The following is a 13,854-nucleotide window of genomic DNA, read 5'->3' on the forward strand; positions in this document are numbered from 1 at the left end:
TTGTTGTGATCAAGGGCTATACAAATAAAACTGAATTGAATTGTTCCGGTATAAGATTCAGTGCTGGAACGCATTTCCGGTACAAGATTCAGGGCCGGAACGTCGTTCCGGTATACGGTGCTTTGATTCGGAAAATATGACGGCAACTATCAAAACGCTATGTAAAGAAAACAAATAAATACAAAGTTGCTACACATGCATTTAATCTCCAAGAAGAAAACAATCTACAGCAATCAGATTTACATACACAAGTGTTAACAACAAGCATAATAAAGTGCTTGCGTAGCGTAAGCCGTTTCCACCGATATTGATTATTTATTTTATTCCACGGACAGCATGGAGGTTTCCCCAGCTACTGCAGTTATCTCAGTTTGACGATGACGAGTCACGTTAATGTATCACGTCATTTATCCGTTCAATTGGCTGACATACTGACATGTGATCACCAGCGATAGTTAGCTCTGATTGGTTCAAATGTGCATGTTTTCTGAAACAGCAAAAAAAAAAAAAAAAAGGGCAATGCAACAGAAAATGGATCAAATCTTTAAGAGCAAGGAAAGCGTTAAGGTGGCTTATTTATCATATTTAGTTTTATTTGCTCTGATGGGGAACTTCAGAACATCTTAGCTGTCAATGTGCACTTTGGACTTATATTTGTTCATTTATGTTAGGCTACTTATTCATTTCCTTTGGATTTAAAAAAGTCAATTTTTGCACGATCTTCAAAATATATTCCATTTCACTCCGCATAATACAAGTCATTTGTACTTATTTTTCTGAATGTATGTTACTTATATCTTTATTATTTAAAAAAAAAAAAAAAAAAAAAAAGTAAATGTTTACATTATCTTTAATTTTAATATACATCCTATGTTCCTTAGTAGTTAACATTGAGATTTGGCATTTAGTATGAGGGGAAATGAGGGAAAATAAAAATTAAGAGATGGAGGCTGGGGTTATAGCTATTTTTGTTAACTTTTATTTCGCAAATCATTGAAAAAATACAATTTTGAATGAAAATCAGTTTTTGTATGTGTTAGAGCAATAACTGACCAAAAAAGTGTTTTCTTTGCATTTCAGTAGTTTTACCCCAAAATAAATAAATAAATACAATTTCTGGCACCGTGGCGACCTTCACGTCGGGGAGTTCCGGCAAGAAATTCTAACCACTTTCACCTCTGATTTTGAAGCATTCTAAGGGGGTCAAATTGAGCTTAAAGGGGCTGCGGAACAAAGAATAACTATAATAATGATAATATTAATAATAATAATAAAACCGAGGAACCACAATAAGTTGCCTAAAGAAAACATTGTCACCTGCATGTCCATTCAGTTATGGAGGTGTTCTAAGTCAAATAAAATCAAATCAACCTTTATTTGTTTCGACCAAATCACAACAACAGTTATCTCAAGGAGAAAACAAAACATGTTTTAAGGTGCAGTAGCCCTACGCTGGATTTCGACCTACTTGAGCATTGTAGCTTTTTTTTTTGCACCCACCCCCAACCCCCAGATAAGACTAATGCCCACCCACACTTGGCAACCTGGTAACACCACTGGGTATCACGGTATTTTTTTCCTCCTGCATTAATATGATTGTTTTTCTTACTTAGTTATCAACAGACAAATAAACAATTTATAAAGACCATACCAAGACCGAGTTTCTGAGTTCGTTTGGAGTTTTGTCAATAATTATTTTATTTTATTTTATTTTTTTTTTTTTGGGGGGGGGGGGGGGGGTCCCCAGAAATGTTGTGATTTGTTCTCTGCTGCTTTTTGTCTGGAGTGCAAAATGAGGAAACAATGTTTGTCCAGTGTGAAAATGTATATTTAAAGAGACAATCTTAAAAATGTCGACATACAGTACGGTTCAAAAGTTTGGGGTGACCCCAAACTTTTATACGGTAGTGTAAGAAAGGAAGAATTGGAAGTAAGAAAAATAGTTTAGTCCTGCGACTTTAAGTCACTGGTAGCAAACTCCTCCCTCCGGAGTTGCTCCGCTGTCATGCATTGGAATGACTAAACCCGAGTGCGTTACGATGCAGAGAAGCTGAAGTTGACAAATATATTTTGGGTTTAAGAAAAAGTCGCGTTGGATATCGCACGTTAACGCGGATTGACCACGCTGTCGACTCATTAGTTTAAGGCTCACTCTCCCCGCTTATATGGAAAGGGCGAAGCGGAAAAAAGGGCAAACCCTCTACTCTCGAGCTCCAGCGCCGAGTCAAATGCTCGTCGCGGCCGCGGAGGGCTCCTTGTTTGCGGGTAAAATGTAGCGAGTCGCCGCGGGCAATTGTGAGCATGTAGAAAGAAAGTCAGCGCTGCGACCCCAGCTCGACACCTAGCGCGACATGTCTAATGTGACGCCGAGTAAGAACGTGGAATGGCTGCAAGTGGAGTTGGAGTCGGGGGCCACTTCTGTGCTCCTGCTAGACTGCCGCGCACACGAGCTCTACGAGTCTTCTCACATCGAAGGAGCCATCAGCGTGGTCATCCCTGCTCTGATGCTCCGCAGGTTCAAGAAGGGCAACATCCCCATTCGGACAATCATTCCCAACCACGAGGACAAAGAAAATTTCACGCGGCGTTGTCAAACGGACACGGTGGTCCTGTACGACGAGAGCACCGTCAGCTGGCCGGACAGCGGAACCCCGTCGTCCGTTTTGGGTTTGCTTCTTCAAAAACTGTGGGAAGATGGCTGTAAAGCCCACTACCTTGAAGGTATGTGCAGAAATATGTTAGTTGGAGTGTCAGCTAACTTGCCGCTAACTTTTGCTGGCTTTCGTGTTAAGGGAAGCACTAAGTTGACTGTTGTTCACTTAAAGAGCTATTTCGATTCTAACTAATAGTAATAGTGAGTTATTAACACGTCCCCCATGTTCTGGTCGAATAGACGTACACTGAAAAAAGTTTAGCTGTAGTTTGACAACTTTAAAAAATGTGAATAGCCTGTTAATATTATTTATCTGAGGTCCCCTCGAAATAGTTTGTGTGTTTGTAATCTCCAAAATTCGCTGTGTACCATTTAGATTCTCAATTAAAATTCCAAAATGGCTACGCAGTGTTTGGCTGTGCTGCAGCAGGCATGCATTTCATGAATGGTCTGTTAGGGGAACCGGATCTACTTGTGTACTACGCTTCTTCACTGTAATCATTTGCCATTACAAACATCCCTGAAGTTGTTTGACTCTACTGTATAAAACTAGAACCTGATTTTTCTCATGTGTGTCCTTTTGGCTCTCCTCCAGGTGGGTTTGTAAAATTCCACACAGAGTACCCAGAACACTGTGAGACTCTCCTCGACAGCTCTTGTCCTAGCTCTTCTCCTCCGCTCTCCTTCCTGGGATTTGGAAATTTGCGGCTTAGCTCAGACTGTTCGGACGGGGAATCTGACAGAGAACCCGTCAGTGCCACGGACTCGGACGAGAGCCCACTCCCCAGCAATCAGCCTTCCTTCCCAGTCCAGATCTTACCTTACCTTTACCTGGGGTGTGCCAAAGACTCGACCAACCTAGATGTGCTGGGCCAACACAACATCAAGTACATCCTGAACGTCACACCTAACCTCCCCAACATGTTTGAACATGACGGACGCTTCAGGTATAAACAGATCCCTATTTCGGACCACTGGAGTCAAAATCTCTCCCAGTTCTTCCCAGAGGCGATATCGTTTATTGGTGAGTATATGCACATATTCAAACAGTTGTTTAATTTTTGTCCATTAATATTATGTCTGCAATTATGGCAATAAATGCTTAAATTTCGGTAGAGAGATGCCCTCTCATCTTGCAGGGATAGTGTTTGCTGCTACAATATGGCATTCATTGAAACTGTTTACAAAATTTAACATTTCTCTGACGCTGCTGATCAAATTTGGTTACAATGTGTTTGCTGTAATAATTTAATACTATATCTGAGGCTGTGAACATGTTGGCACAAAGGATCATCCCAAAAATAGTCGACTGTCCAAGTACCACTATTATGACTAAGATAACAAAAAAATATATATAAGCTTATAGCAACACTAGGTAACTTTTCAACCAAAAATATTTTCATAACATTTGTGATGATATTTCAACTGACAACTAGTTCAATGACACTTCTTTTATGCCTTGAGGGGGCCTGTATCACTTTCACCATTACTAATTAACTTTGAGGAGGGTGGCAGGAACCTTGCCTCACAAAAAAAAAAACTACAAATGTGCTGACTGCTTTATGGCATACGTCACTTCCCCTTACCCCATACATTTTAAAGACGGAATGCGATGCAAACTTTTTTGCGCGAAATCTGCAAAGATGGCAGAGTGACAAAAGAGACAAAAAGTTTTGTCTGAGGAGGATAAAAAGACACTCAAGAATAAACATTGGCCCGGCTTTCACTCCCTGGCGTGACCGAACTCATCAGCGCTGACGGGTTCAGGTGGTGAGGGGGTTAGCCACACGAAGACACATGGTGGCTAACCATCATATGCTATTGTTTAGCCACAACTGGATTTATTACCTTATTACTATTCATCCTTCACACAGCCGCTGGAAACAGAAATATTGTTTAACCCTTTAACATCTAAGCCTATTTTGGCTGAATTTGCATGCATTTGATGTTGCCTTTATATTTCAAAGAAAAAAATGTTTACAATGGCCAAGTTGGGTCCCTTTTTTCAGGACACCTTGAACTTCATGTCCAAACTGTTGTTTTCTTCACTAACCAATTATAATCCACATTTTGGACCCAAAAAGACAAAAAAAATCCCAAAATCTTTTTTCAAAATTTGTAATGTTGATGTCCCATTGACAACCAAACATGCTCGACCAACCGTTTTGAAGCTTGATAATATTTATTCAACATGTTAGGATAAACATTCAATAGAAAAAAAATAAGATTGAATAGTTTTATGTTTGACAATTCAACACAAACACCAGGTATGGTCATAGGCGTTTTGGGCCTTTACACATACTATGGTCAAAACAGGTTATATACAGTGCAATATAGTGAGGGGAAAAAAAAAAATCATCTAACACAAAAAGGGTTTGGAGGCTATCTCTTTGTGAAGTTAGGTGTTGTACCCATCACCTTATCAAAAGTATATACGTACGTGCAATCAAGCTTCTCGAACACACATCAACATAAAAATTTAAAAGATTATAGTGAAGAAAAAATATATAACATTGAAAAAAAGTATTTTAAAAAATATTGACAAGTAGTTCAGTTCAATTCAAATTTTTTAGGCATGCAACCCAATAAAGTTTTTTTTTTGTGCACTCAATAAAGCTTCTTCTTGAACAGTTCACGGAGCTGCGTCACACACAACGTCACACAGCCTACCTACTCTTTCGCCGTTTGCACGCTGTTGTCACTTCTACCCGCCAAGTCGCCGACTCATCCAAAGAAAACAACGACAAATACGGCTCATCTTCTTCCTTGAGTTAATAAAATAATGCATTAGCTTGCACTAAATGTAGTTTTAGATTCATTCTGCACGTTTCAAAGTCGCTCGCTCAAACCAACCGGCCGTTGCTTGCTTCGCATGCCTCCCTTTCATTAGTCGGCGCCTCGCTCGGAAATGTATTAAAAATGATCACATTCGGTTCGTCCTTCTTGACATCACAAGGGCTCTTGGGATATGTAATCTTTTGTGCTGCTTTCGGTTTTGAAAAAGGACAAGAAATGATGGAAATATGGAGATACAGTGGGGAGAACAAGTATTTGATACACTGCCAATGGGTTTTCCCATTGTCAGTGTATCAAATACTTGTCCTCCCCACTGTAGATACATGGTCCATGCAACGTTTTAATGCATATTTATGAGTGCAATAAAAAAATAAAACTCAATTGACATTATCTCCCGTTTTTCTTGGTCGATTGACTTCAAATAAAAACTGGTGTGGACATCAACTTCCGCACTTTCAAATGAGACCAACCAGCGGCACGTGGGTGACGTAATTACAGCGTGACGAAGCTTCAAAGACGATATGCGTAAACGCGTCGCTGCCGACAAGTTCGATGTTAAAGGGTTAATCCATCTGCAGGCGACCGATAGATCAGGATTTTACGCCACTATGTGCTCATGCAACGGTACTAATGGGAAACGCAGTCTTTCAAAAAGCAAAACACTAACGCTTTTGTCCACTGGCGTCGCTAAAATCAACAAAAACTGAAGCTACATACTGTAGTATTGCTTTAAGTTAGGTAATCAAAGATGAGACGGAAGATTGTAATGCTACAAGCAAAAAAGATTATTCCAGACATAAAGTCCATATTTTACAAGAAAAACGTCACATTGCACAAGGTCATACTATGATGAGAGAATAAGAATAAAGGTCAAAATATTCCAAGAAAAGGGAAAGAAGCCAAAAAGCTAAAGATGAATACTAGAAGGAACCCCCCAAATATTACAAATATATTATAAGAAGTAATTTTTAAAAAATATCCTAATTGAACTATTACATCAAAAACTTCTCAGCTATAACAATTAAGGCTGCAGATATTGATTATTTTAGTAGTCAATTAATCGATGAACTAGTTAGTTCGAATAATCGAGTAATCGGATAAGGAACAAGAAAATTAAAATACCTGAGCTGAGCCTCAAACGTTATAAAAAAATTAATAAATGAGGATCTATGTACAACAAAAGACCAGTTGGCTAACTTACATAGCAAAAGTGCGCTAGCTTAAATGCTATAAAATGCTAACTTTTTTTTTTTTCAATAACAATGCTCTTATAAAAATGGTTCAGACTCATATTCCCCCCAAAAAATATATAAATATATATAAACATACCTATAAAGTAAATTACGAATGCATTAAAAAACATTAGCCCAAACAAAAACTTAGCTTACGTTAGTCTTAACAGGGAGCAGCCATGTGAAATGAGTCAGACCAGAGGGCAGTGTATCCACCCTAATCAATAAAACTAAATATAAACACTTTCAAAATAAACCATTAGAACGCCACTTTAATTAAATGAATACTCGAAGCAATAAAATTTCATTTGAATATTTTTTTTCTAATCGAATACTCTATTTAATCGATTAATCATTGCAGCACTAATAACAATGAAGCCAAAATATGAGAAATAAAGTACAATTTGAAAGGAATAAAGTCACGATTTTTCAAGCAAAAACTACCTGAGCAATGATTGAAATTATACTGTGTTACATTTATAAGGTAAATTAAAAAATGTACCCCAAAGGAGAAAAAAACAGTTCTGAAAGATTAAATGCACTTGTATTCAACTTGAAGGTTAAATACAACTGAATCTGCTTCGGCAGTGTTTCATTAACATAGTATGACGCTAAGAATCACTAATACCAACTGGAGGCAGCAGTTCAGGACAAAACAGGACAATAAAGATAATATTTACTGAAGAAGATATGAAAATCCACATGTTAACCTGCTGTCTTAAGCAACTACAACACTTTCTTTTTAAAGTGAGGCAATTTCAGGCATGTTAAACAACTTGTTGCACCTGCGTTTAGTGATAATTGCTCATAGGATGGAAAGTGGTGTGTACTCTTAAGTAAATGGTGCTTATTCTGTGACAATGTGAAAGTTGCTAACTATTGTTTAACATCTCAAACAACAATGTAAAAGTGCTAGTGCGAAGGAGCAAATGGTCTAGGTTTGCTGGTTCCAATTTGACTGGCAGTCTCTAACATAGCCTGCACCCATAACCGCAGCTTGTTTGTCAGTTTCACAAGAGGTTCAGCGGTAGAACCAGGAAGGAAGTGGCACTTCCACTCTCGGTGCTGTGTCTGATTGCAGGGTCACAAGTTAGTCTGGAAGCAAGCGGATATGTTTTTTTCATAGCAAATGAATTCCCAGAATAAGTCCCAAGTGTATTCTGTCCTCTATAGAGAGTTATAATGGTGTCATTGTCCCGCCGAGCGGATTGTTTTTCTTCTACTTAAGTCCCATTGACAAATGAACATATTCCTTAAAAGTCTCAAGACTAGGAGTGGGAATGTCTTGGAACGTATGCGATACAAAGCTCACGATAACGATGATCTGACGATACAGCGATACAATGATTATTGATACATTGGTCAGGAAATCATTCTAGGATATTCTAAAAACAGCTAATAAACAGAAAAACAAGCTTGTGCTGTGAATTGGAATTAGTTTATCACGAGTAGACATCCAATCCATTTGAAATCCCTCCCACTTCAAACGGATTGAACGTCTATGGCCGTCAGTAGCAGCCACTGCCAGGCAATGAGGTAATTTTGGGCCATTTAAGGTCATTTACCTGTTGATTTTCAGTTACCTCCTGTTGATTTTGGGGTATTTTATGGGTCACTTCCTGTTTCATTTTGAGTTAAAGAACAGTAAGTGACCTGGGAATCACCCTAATTAATAGGCAGTGACCCAAACTCAACAGGAAATGACCTGGAAATGCCCGAAAACAGACATGTCCAAAGTCCAGCCCGGGGGCCAAATGCGGCCCGTGGACAAATTTGATCTGGCCCCCAGAATCTGTCATAAAATCAATAACGTCTGGCCCACACATAGACTTAATAAATTGGTCAGCAGTACTGCTACCAGCATATGAAGTATCTTACACACTAAATGCTGCTCCTCATTTACCCACGAAAAGGCAGAAGCACTCTAAGCAACATTACCCTGTGTGGCCTTTACTCCCAATTTTCTAAAATGGCGACAATCAACAAAAAAAAGAACGTTGACTGCGACGGCCGACGCTTCAAGGATAGGTGGAAATTGGACTGTTTCTTCACTAAAATACACAACAACTGTCTGCCTCATTTGCAAAAAGACAGTTGCTGTTTTTAAAGAGTTCAATGTAAGGCGATTAGGGTTGTTCCGATCATGTTTTTTTTGCTCCCGATCTGATCCGGATCGTTTTAGTTTGAGTATCTGCCGATCCCGATATTTCCCGATCCGATTGCTTTTTTTTTTGCTCCCGATTCAATTCCAATCATTCCCGATAATTTTTCCCGATCATATACATTTTGGCAATTCATTAAGAAAAAATGAATAAAACTCGACGAATATATACATTCAACATACAGTACATAAGTACTGTATTTGTTTATTATGACAATAAATCCTCAAGATGGCATTCACATTATTAACATTCTTTCTGTGAGAGGGATCCACGGATAGAAAGACTTGTGACTTTGTATAGTGTGACTAAATATTGCCATCTAGTGTATTTGTTGAGCTTTCAGTAAATGATACTGTGGCCATCCCAAATGCATGATGGGAAGTGGAACCATGACTGTGCGTCGTGCTACCAATAGACCCTACTCACCAACGTCACAGAATGACGTGTCGCTGTATCCGGCCGCCATATTGTCCGTCTTTGTTTATCCGTAATCTCAATGTTTTCAATTTGTCGTGCAATTCATGGAAGCCCCGGTGCTTTAAGACGCTGTAAACTCATTGGATGCGTTGCATAAAAGGCGTTATGTGGAAAAGCTTCAGTCTATCCATTCGCCAGATCCATATTTGATGCCTAAATTGATATTTTTCGACCCGCTGTCTTCGCCCTCTCTGCCTGACATCTGCTACCCTGATATCTACAACTATCTTGTCCACACAAGATCAGCCTATTCTCGCGAAAGTTTGAAAAACTTTAAGAGCAGCACTCTAAGCAACATTACCCCGTGTGACCCTTTAATTCCAATTTTCTAAAATTGCGACAATCAATAAAAATAAAAGTTGACTGCGATGGCCGACGCTTCAAGGATAGGTGGATATTGGACTATTTCTTCAATAAAATACGCAACAACTGTGTCTGCCTTATTTGCAAAGAGACAGTCGCTGTTTTCAAAGAGTTCGATGTGACGCGATATTAACAAACAAGACAAGCTCACATTCACAACATTACAGGGAAGATATACGCAGCAACTTGAAGCTAGTTTAATTTCACAGCAGCAGTATTTCGCAAGAGCCTGAGTGTCGAAAGAGAACGCCACAAAGACGAGATTGTTGAAATTACTGAATTGAAAAAAAATAGTAATAAAGAAAATGTGACACACAGATGGGCTTGCTAAAATTTGTTTAAATATATTGTTCTATGTAAATCAGCCAAGGTAGCCCCCCGCATTTTTACCACACCAAATCTGGCCCCCCTTTGCAAAACGTTTGAACACACCTGTTTAACTGATGATCCGTAGACGAGGCCAGCTTCTTTCACTTGGTACCAGCTAAATATTATTCAAAATGGAATGATGGTGGAAGAAATAAGCATCTTGAATTTGAAACTGTATGTTGTCGGCGATTAGCCTTGCAATGATCTTAATTGTGGTTGTCAGCCCAAAACCCTCTAAATATATATTAAATGCATCTTACCAGATATAAAATGACTACTACATAATCCGTGGTAATCGTTTGGAGCCCAGTTTTCTCGTCGAATTGCAGCGGTCCATCTCGCTGTCCTCTCCGGGTCTCTCGGAATACGGTAGAACTTCAGGTCTCTCCGTCTATCTTCTCTGTTATTGCAACCAACCGCCACACACGCCTTCACCATTTTGATTATTAATGTTAACGAGCAGAAAAACACGCCATAATAGGAGGAATTTACGTAGCGGTAATGCGTCAACACGACAAGTTGACGGACAATATGGCGCGGAGGCGTGGTTGTGACGTCGTGTGTAGGGTCTATAGATAGAGCTTCTCTGCGTTGGGAAATAACTTATGGTCTCAAGACAAAGATCAATTGCCACCTTGCTTCCCCACATTGCTTCCCATGAAATTTCTAGTCATAGGGAGAGGGATTGCAAGGCTTTAGCCAATTAAATAAAGGCTCTAAAGGCTGCCAAAATTCACTCTACACGTTTTGCGCTGCCTTTTATCTCTATATAGGTAAAATGGCGTCATTACAGATTGAGCGCGACAATGAGATGGTTTGAATTGCGATTAATTACGATTAATTAATTTTTAAGCTGTGATTCTCTCGATTAAAAATTTTAATCGTTCGAGAGCCCTACTAAATACGCAACAACTGTTTCTGCCTCATTTGCAAAGAGACGGTCGCTCTTTTTAAAGAGTTCAATGTGAGGCGATATTACCAAACAAGACACGCTGACATGTACGACAAGATTACAGGAAAGATACGCAGCGAGAAAATGAAACAACCTGAAGCTAGTTTAATTTCACAGCAGCAGTATTTTGCAAGAGCCCGAGAGTCGAAAGAGAACTCTACAAAAGTTAGTTGCTAGATTGTTGAAATTACTAATTAAAAAAATAATATTGCAAATGCGACACACAGAATGGATTGCTAATATTTGCTTAAATATATTGTTCGACATAAAGGACGTCAGCCAAGGTCGGCCCCCCCAAATTTTTTCCACACCAAATCTGGCCCCCTTTGCAAAAAGTTTGGACACCCCTGCCCTAAAATGAACAGCAAGTGACCTATAAATGCCCTGAAAATCTGACAGAATGACCGTGAATGCTCTGGTTTCGAATCAACGAACGTTCCCAGTCTAAATGGATTGGGTGTCGAGCACCATCAAGGCAACTTTAGCGTTAACTTCCACTGATGGTGGAAGATTTTGGTAGCTAGTTTTTTTTTTTTAGACATTGACACCTTTTTAAAATGATATCTCGATTTTTGTAGGAGCATATCGATAACCTTTTGAGATACAAAGTATCACTATATATCACCATTTCGATATTTTATCACACCCCTACTCAAGACCGCTCTAAATTTTTCTGAACGTGGCTTTCTTTTCCTCTTGCAGATGAGGCTCGATCCAAGCAGTGCAGCATTCTGGTTCACTGTCTGGCCGGCATCAGCCGCTCTGTTACAGTCACCGTGGCTTACTTGATGCAAAGACTCAACTTGTCACTCAATGACGCCTATGACTTTGTCAAGAGAAAAAAGTCCAATATATCCCCAAACTTTAATTTCATGGGTCAGCTGTTGGACTTCGAGCGGACACTAGGGTTGCACAGTCCTTGTGACAACCGCTCCACCAGCGAAGAGCAGCTCTTCTTCACCACACCAACTAATCACAATGTCTTTCAGCTGGACACACTGGACTCTACATAAGGCTCTTGTGAATATTGGTGGAGGTTGTTTAAGCTTGTCAGCCATATTTCAGTCAGTGTCTGATGCCTTATTTTGTCACACAAGGAGGTCATGTACTGCCATAATAGCAGTACATGTTTAAATGTTTCTGTTGAAATTGCTCTTTGACTGTTAACCGTTTTTTTTTTGTTTTGTTTTTTATACCAGCTTTCGTTGTATAATGACTTCTGCTTCAATGGTCTTAACAGAATCTTTTCAAATCAGAATGTTTCGCAACTGAGGGAAATTAAGCTACTACATTTATCCTGCCTTGAATTTCTTTCCAAGTTCTGAATTGTGGCGGCGGTTCAGCTGTTGTGCAATTGAAACCACAAAAGCTAGTGGATCACGTCACAATGTTTTCGCTAATGTTTTTTTTTTTTAACAACAGGAAGTAAATCTATGGCTGAATGCTATAAAATAACATTTAAAGAGTATAATAGCAATTCTATTCATTCTGATAGTTGCATGACTGCGCTCCAACATATAGCAAATCACAGGCCTTTTTTGTTGTTGTTTTATTTTCAGTCATGATATTGACCTCGGGTAACTGGACCAAGTTTAGCCTCTTTGTTTAAGCAACAAACGTGTGACATGATTACTCTGACTAAACACATAACGGACGGATATGCACCTTGTTTTGTACTTCTGACAGTATTCAGTCCGGGGCGCCTCCTTTTGTGGTGCCGTGATGTTTAAGGGAAACGCGATGGCGCACAATTAGCCTCTTAGCTCTCTGAGCTAACAGGGGAGACTGACACAAGAATGAGTCCAAGTTTAGACTAATGTGTTCTTACCTCACTGAGAGAATTTTCAGGGATTTTGTAGACATCTCTATAATGTCATGGTCTCTCCAAGTGCATCTAAGGGCTTTTTTTTAACTTGCCGAGTTTGTAAAAATGTACATAAGTTCTTTATGGGGGAACTTTTCTCAAAAGTAATGAAGGATCGAACAGTGACCTGATTCTGACCCTTGTATGTAGTCAATGTTTAACTAAATTGTCCAAAGTATTCTGTACAAGTTTATATAACGAATATATTGTATATTTTTACTTCAATATGCCTTTGTGTCTTTGTTGTCCTTGCAAGTCAGCTATTGAACTTTGATTTGCACACACATCTGATAAATAGTCACAGTATCGCTACATTTAACACGTGGCCATATTCTGAGGTTTAAGTATTTTTAAATAATTCTGCAAGTGTAAATAGAAAAAGTTAGCTTTGTGATCCTTTTTCACTTTGCATTCTGGTAAAACTGCTCTTTCAGAAACCGCAAATTTAATAGAAGATTACTTGAGGAAATGGGACTGTCTTAAAACAGTATTTCCCTTGTTCCTTCTAGTCAAATCAACAATTCTAAAAGCATTACAGTTTTAAATTTAGACGTGGTTGTTTATAAGGAGTCACTTCTTGTGACTAATGTTAATGAATTATGTGCTCCTTAGCCATCATAATGTTCTAGTCCTGTTCCTTAGCTGTCTGATTGCCTCAGTGTTTTCTCTGTCTTTCTTGTCAGTGTGATTTAATCGTATATACTTAAGACAAACAGCGTACAGTAAATTACCTTCCTTGACAAAGTCATGCAGACAAAGGAATGTTGTATGACCAAGGTAATTTTCTAACTCCCAAGCAGTCGGATTTAATGGCTTAAATGCTTGGCTAATGTTGTATTATTTGTATTAGTTCCAGCTTCAAGACTTGAGAATGTTCAAGCGAGCTTTGATACCAGCTTTCAACTTTTGCAGCGCATGAAGGGGTATGCCTGGCAACGTATCACGCTGGGGATAATAAAAGCTGTTGAGTGATGGGCTTGTCCTGC

At 39.1% G+C, this 13,854-nt stretch overlaps 1 protein-coding gene across 1 annotated transcript; it reads left to right on the plus strand.

Moving 5' to 3' along the window:
- Positions 1-1,973: 1,973 nt before the first annotated feature.
- Positions 1,974-13,093, plus strand: LOC130910064 (dual specificity protein phosphatase 7-like). Its single transcript, XM_057827121.1, has 3 exons — positions 1,974-2,721; positions 3,249-3,677; positions 11,707-13,093. Exons 1-3 carry the CDS (start codon positions 2,352-2,354, stop codon positions 12,015-12,017), a joined length of 1,110 nt encoding a protein of 369 aa, XP_057683104.1. The 5' UTR covers positions 1,974-2,351; the 3' UTR covers positions 12,018-13,093.
- The last annotated feature ends 761 nt before the right edge of the window (positions 13,094-13,854 follow it).

The sequence above is a fragment of the Corythoichthys intestinalis genome, chromosome 2, assembly GCF_030265065.1.
Source record: "Corythoichthys intestinalis isolate RoL2023-P3 chromosome 2, ASM3026506v1, whole genome shotgun sequence".
NCBI lineage: Eukaryota > Metazoa > Chordata > Actinopteri > Syngnathiformes > Syngnathidae > Corythoichthys > Corythoichthys intestinalis.

Bases quoted from the DNA above. Each gene is read 5' to 3' on its own strand.
- LOC130910064 (XM_057827121.1), top strand. From the start codon at position 2,352: ATGTCTAATGTGACGCCGAGTAAGAACGTGGAATGGCTGCAAGTGGAG. The intron at 2,722-3,248 runs GTATGTGCAGAA...GCTCTCCTCCAG, and splicing joins TAAAGCCCACTACCTTGAAG to GTGGGTTTGTAAAATTCCAC. The intron at 3,678-11,706 runs GTGAGTATATGC...TTCCTCTTGCAG, and splicing joins AGAGGCGATATCGTTTATTG to ATGAGGCTCGATCCAAGCAG.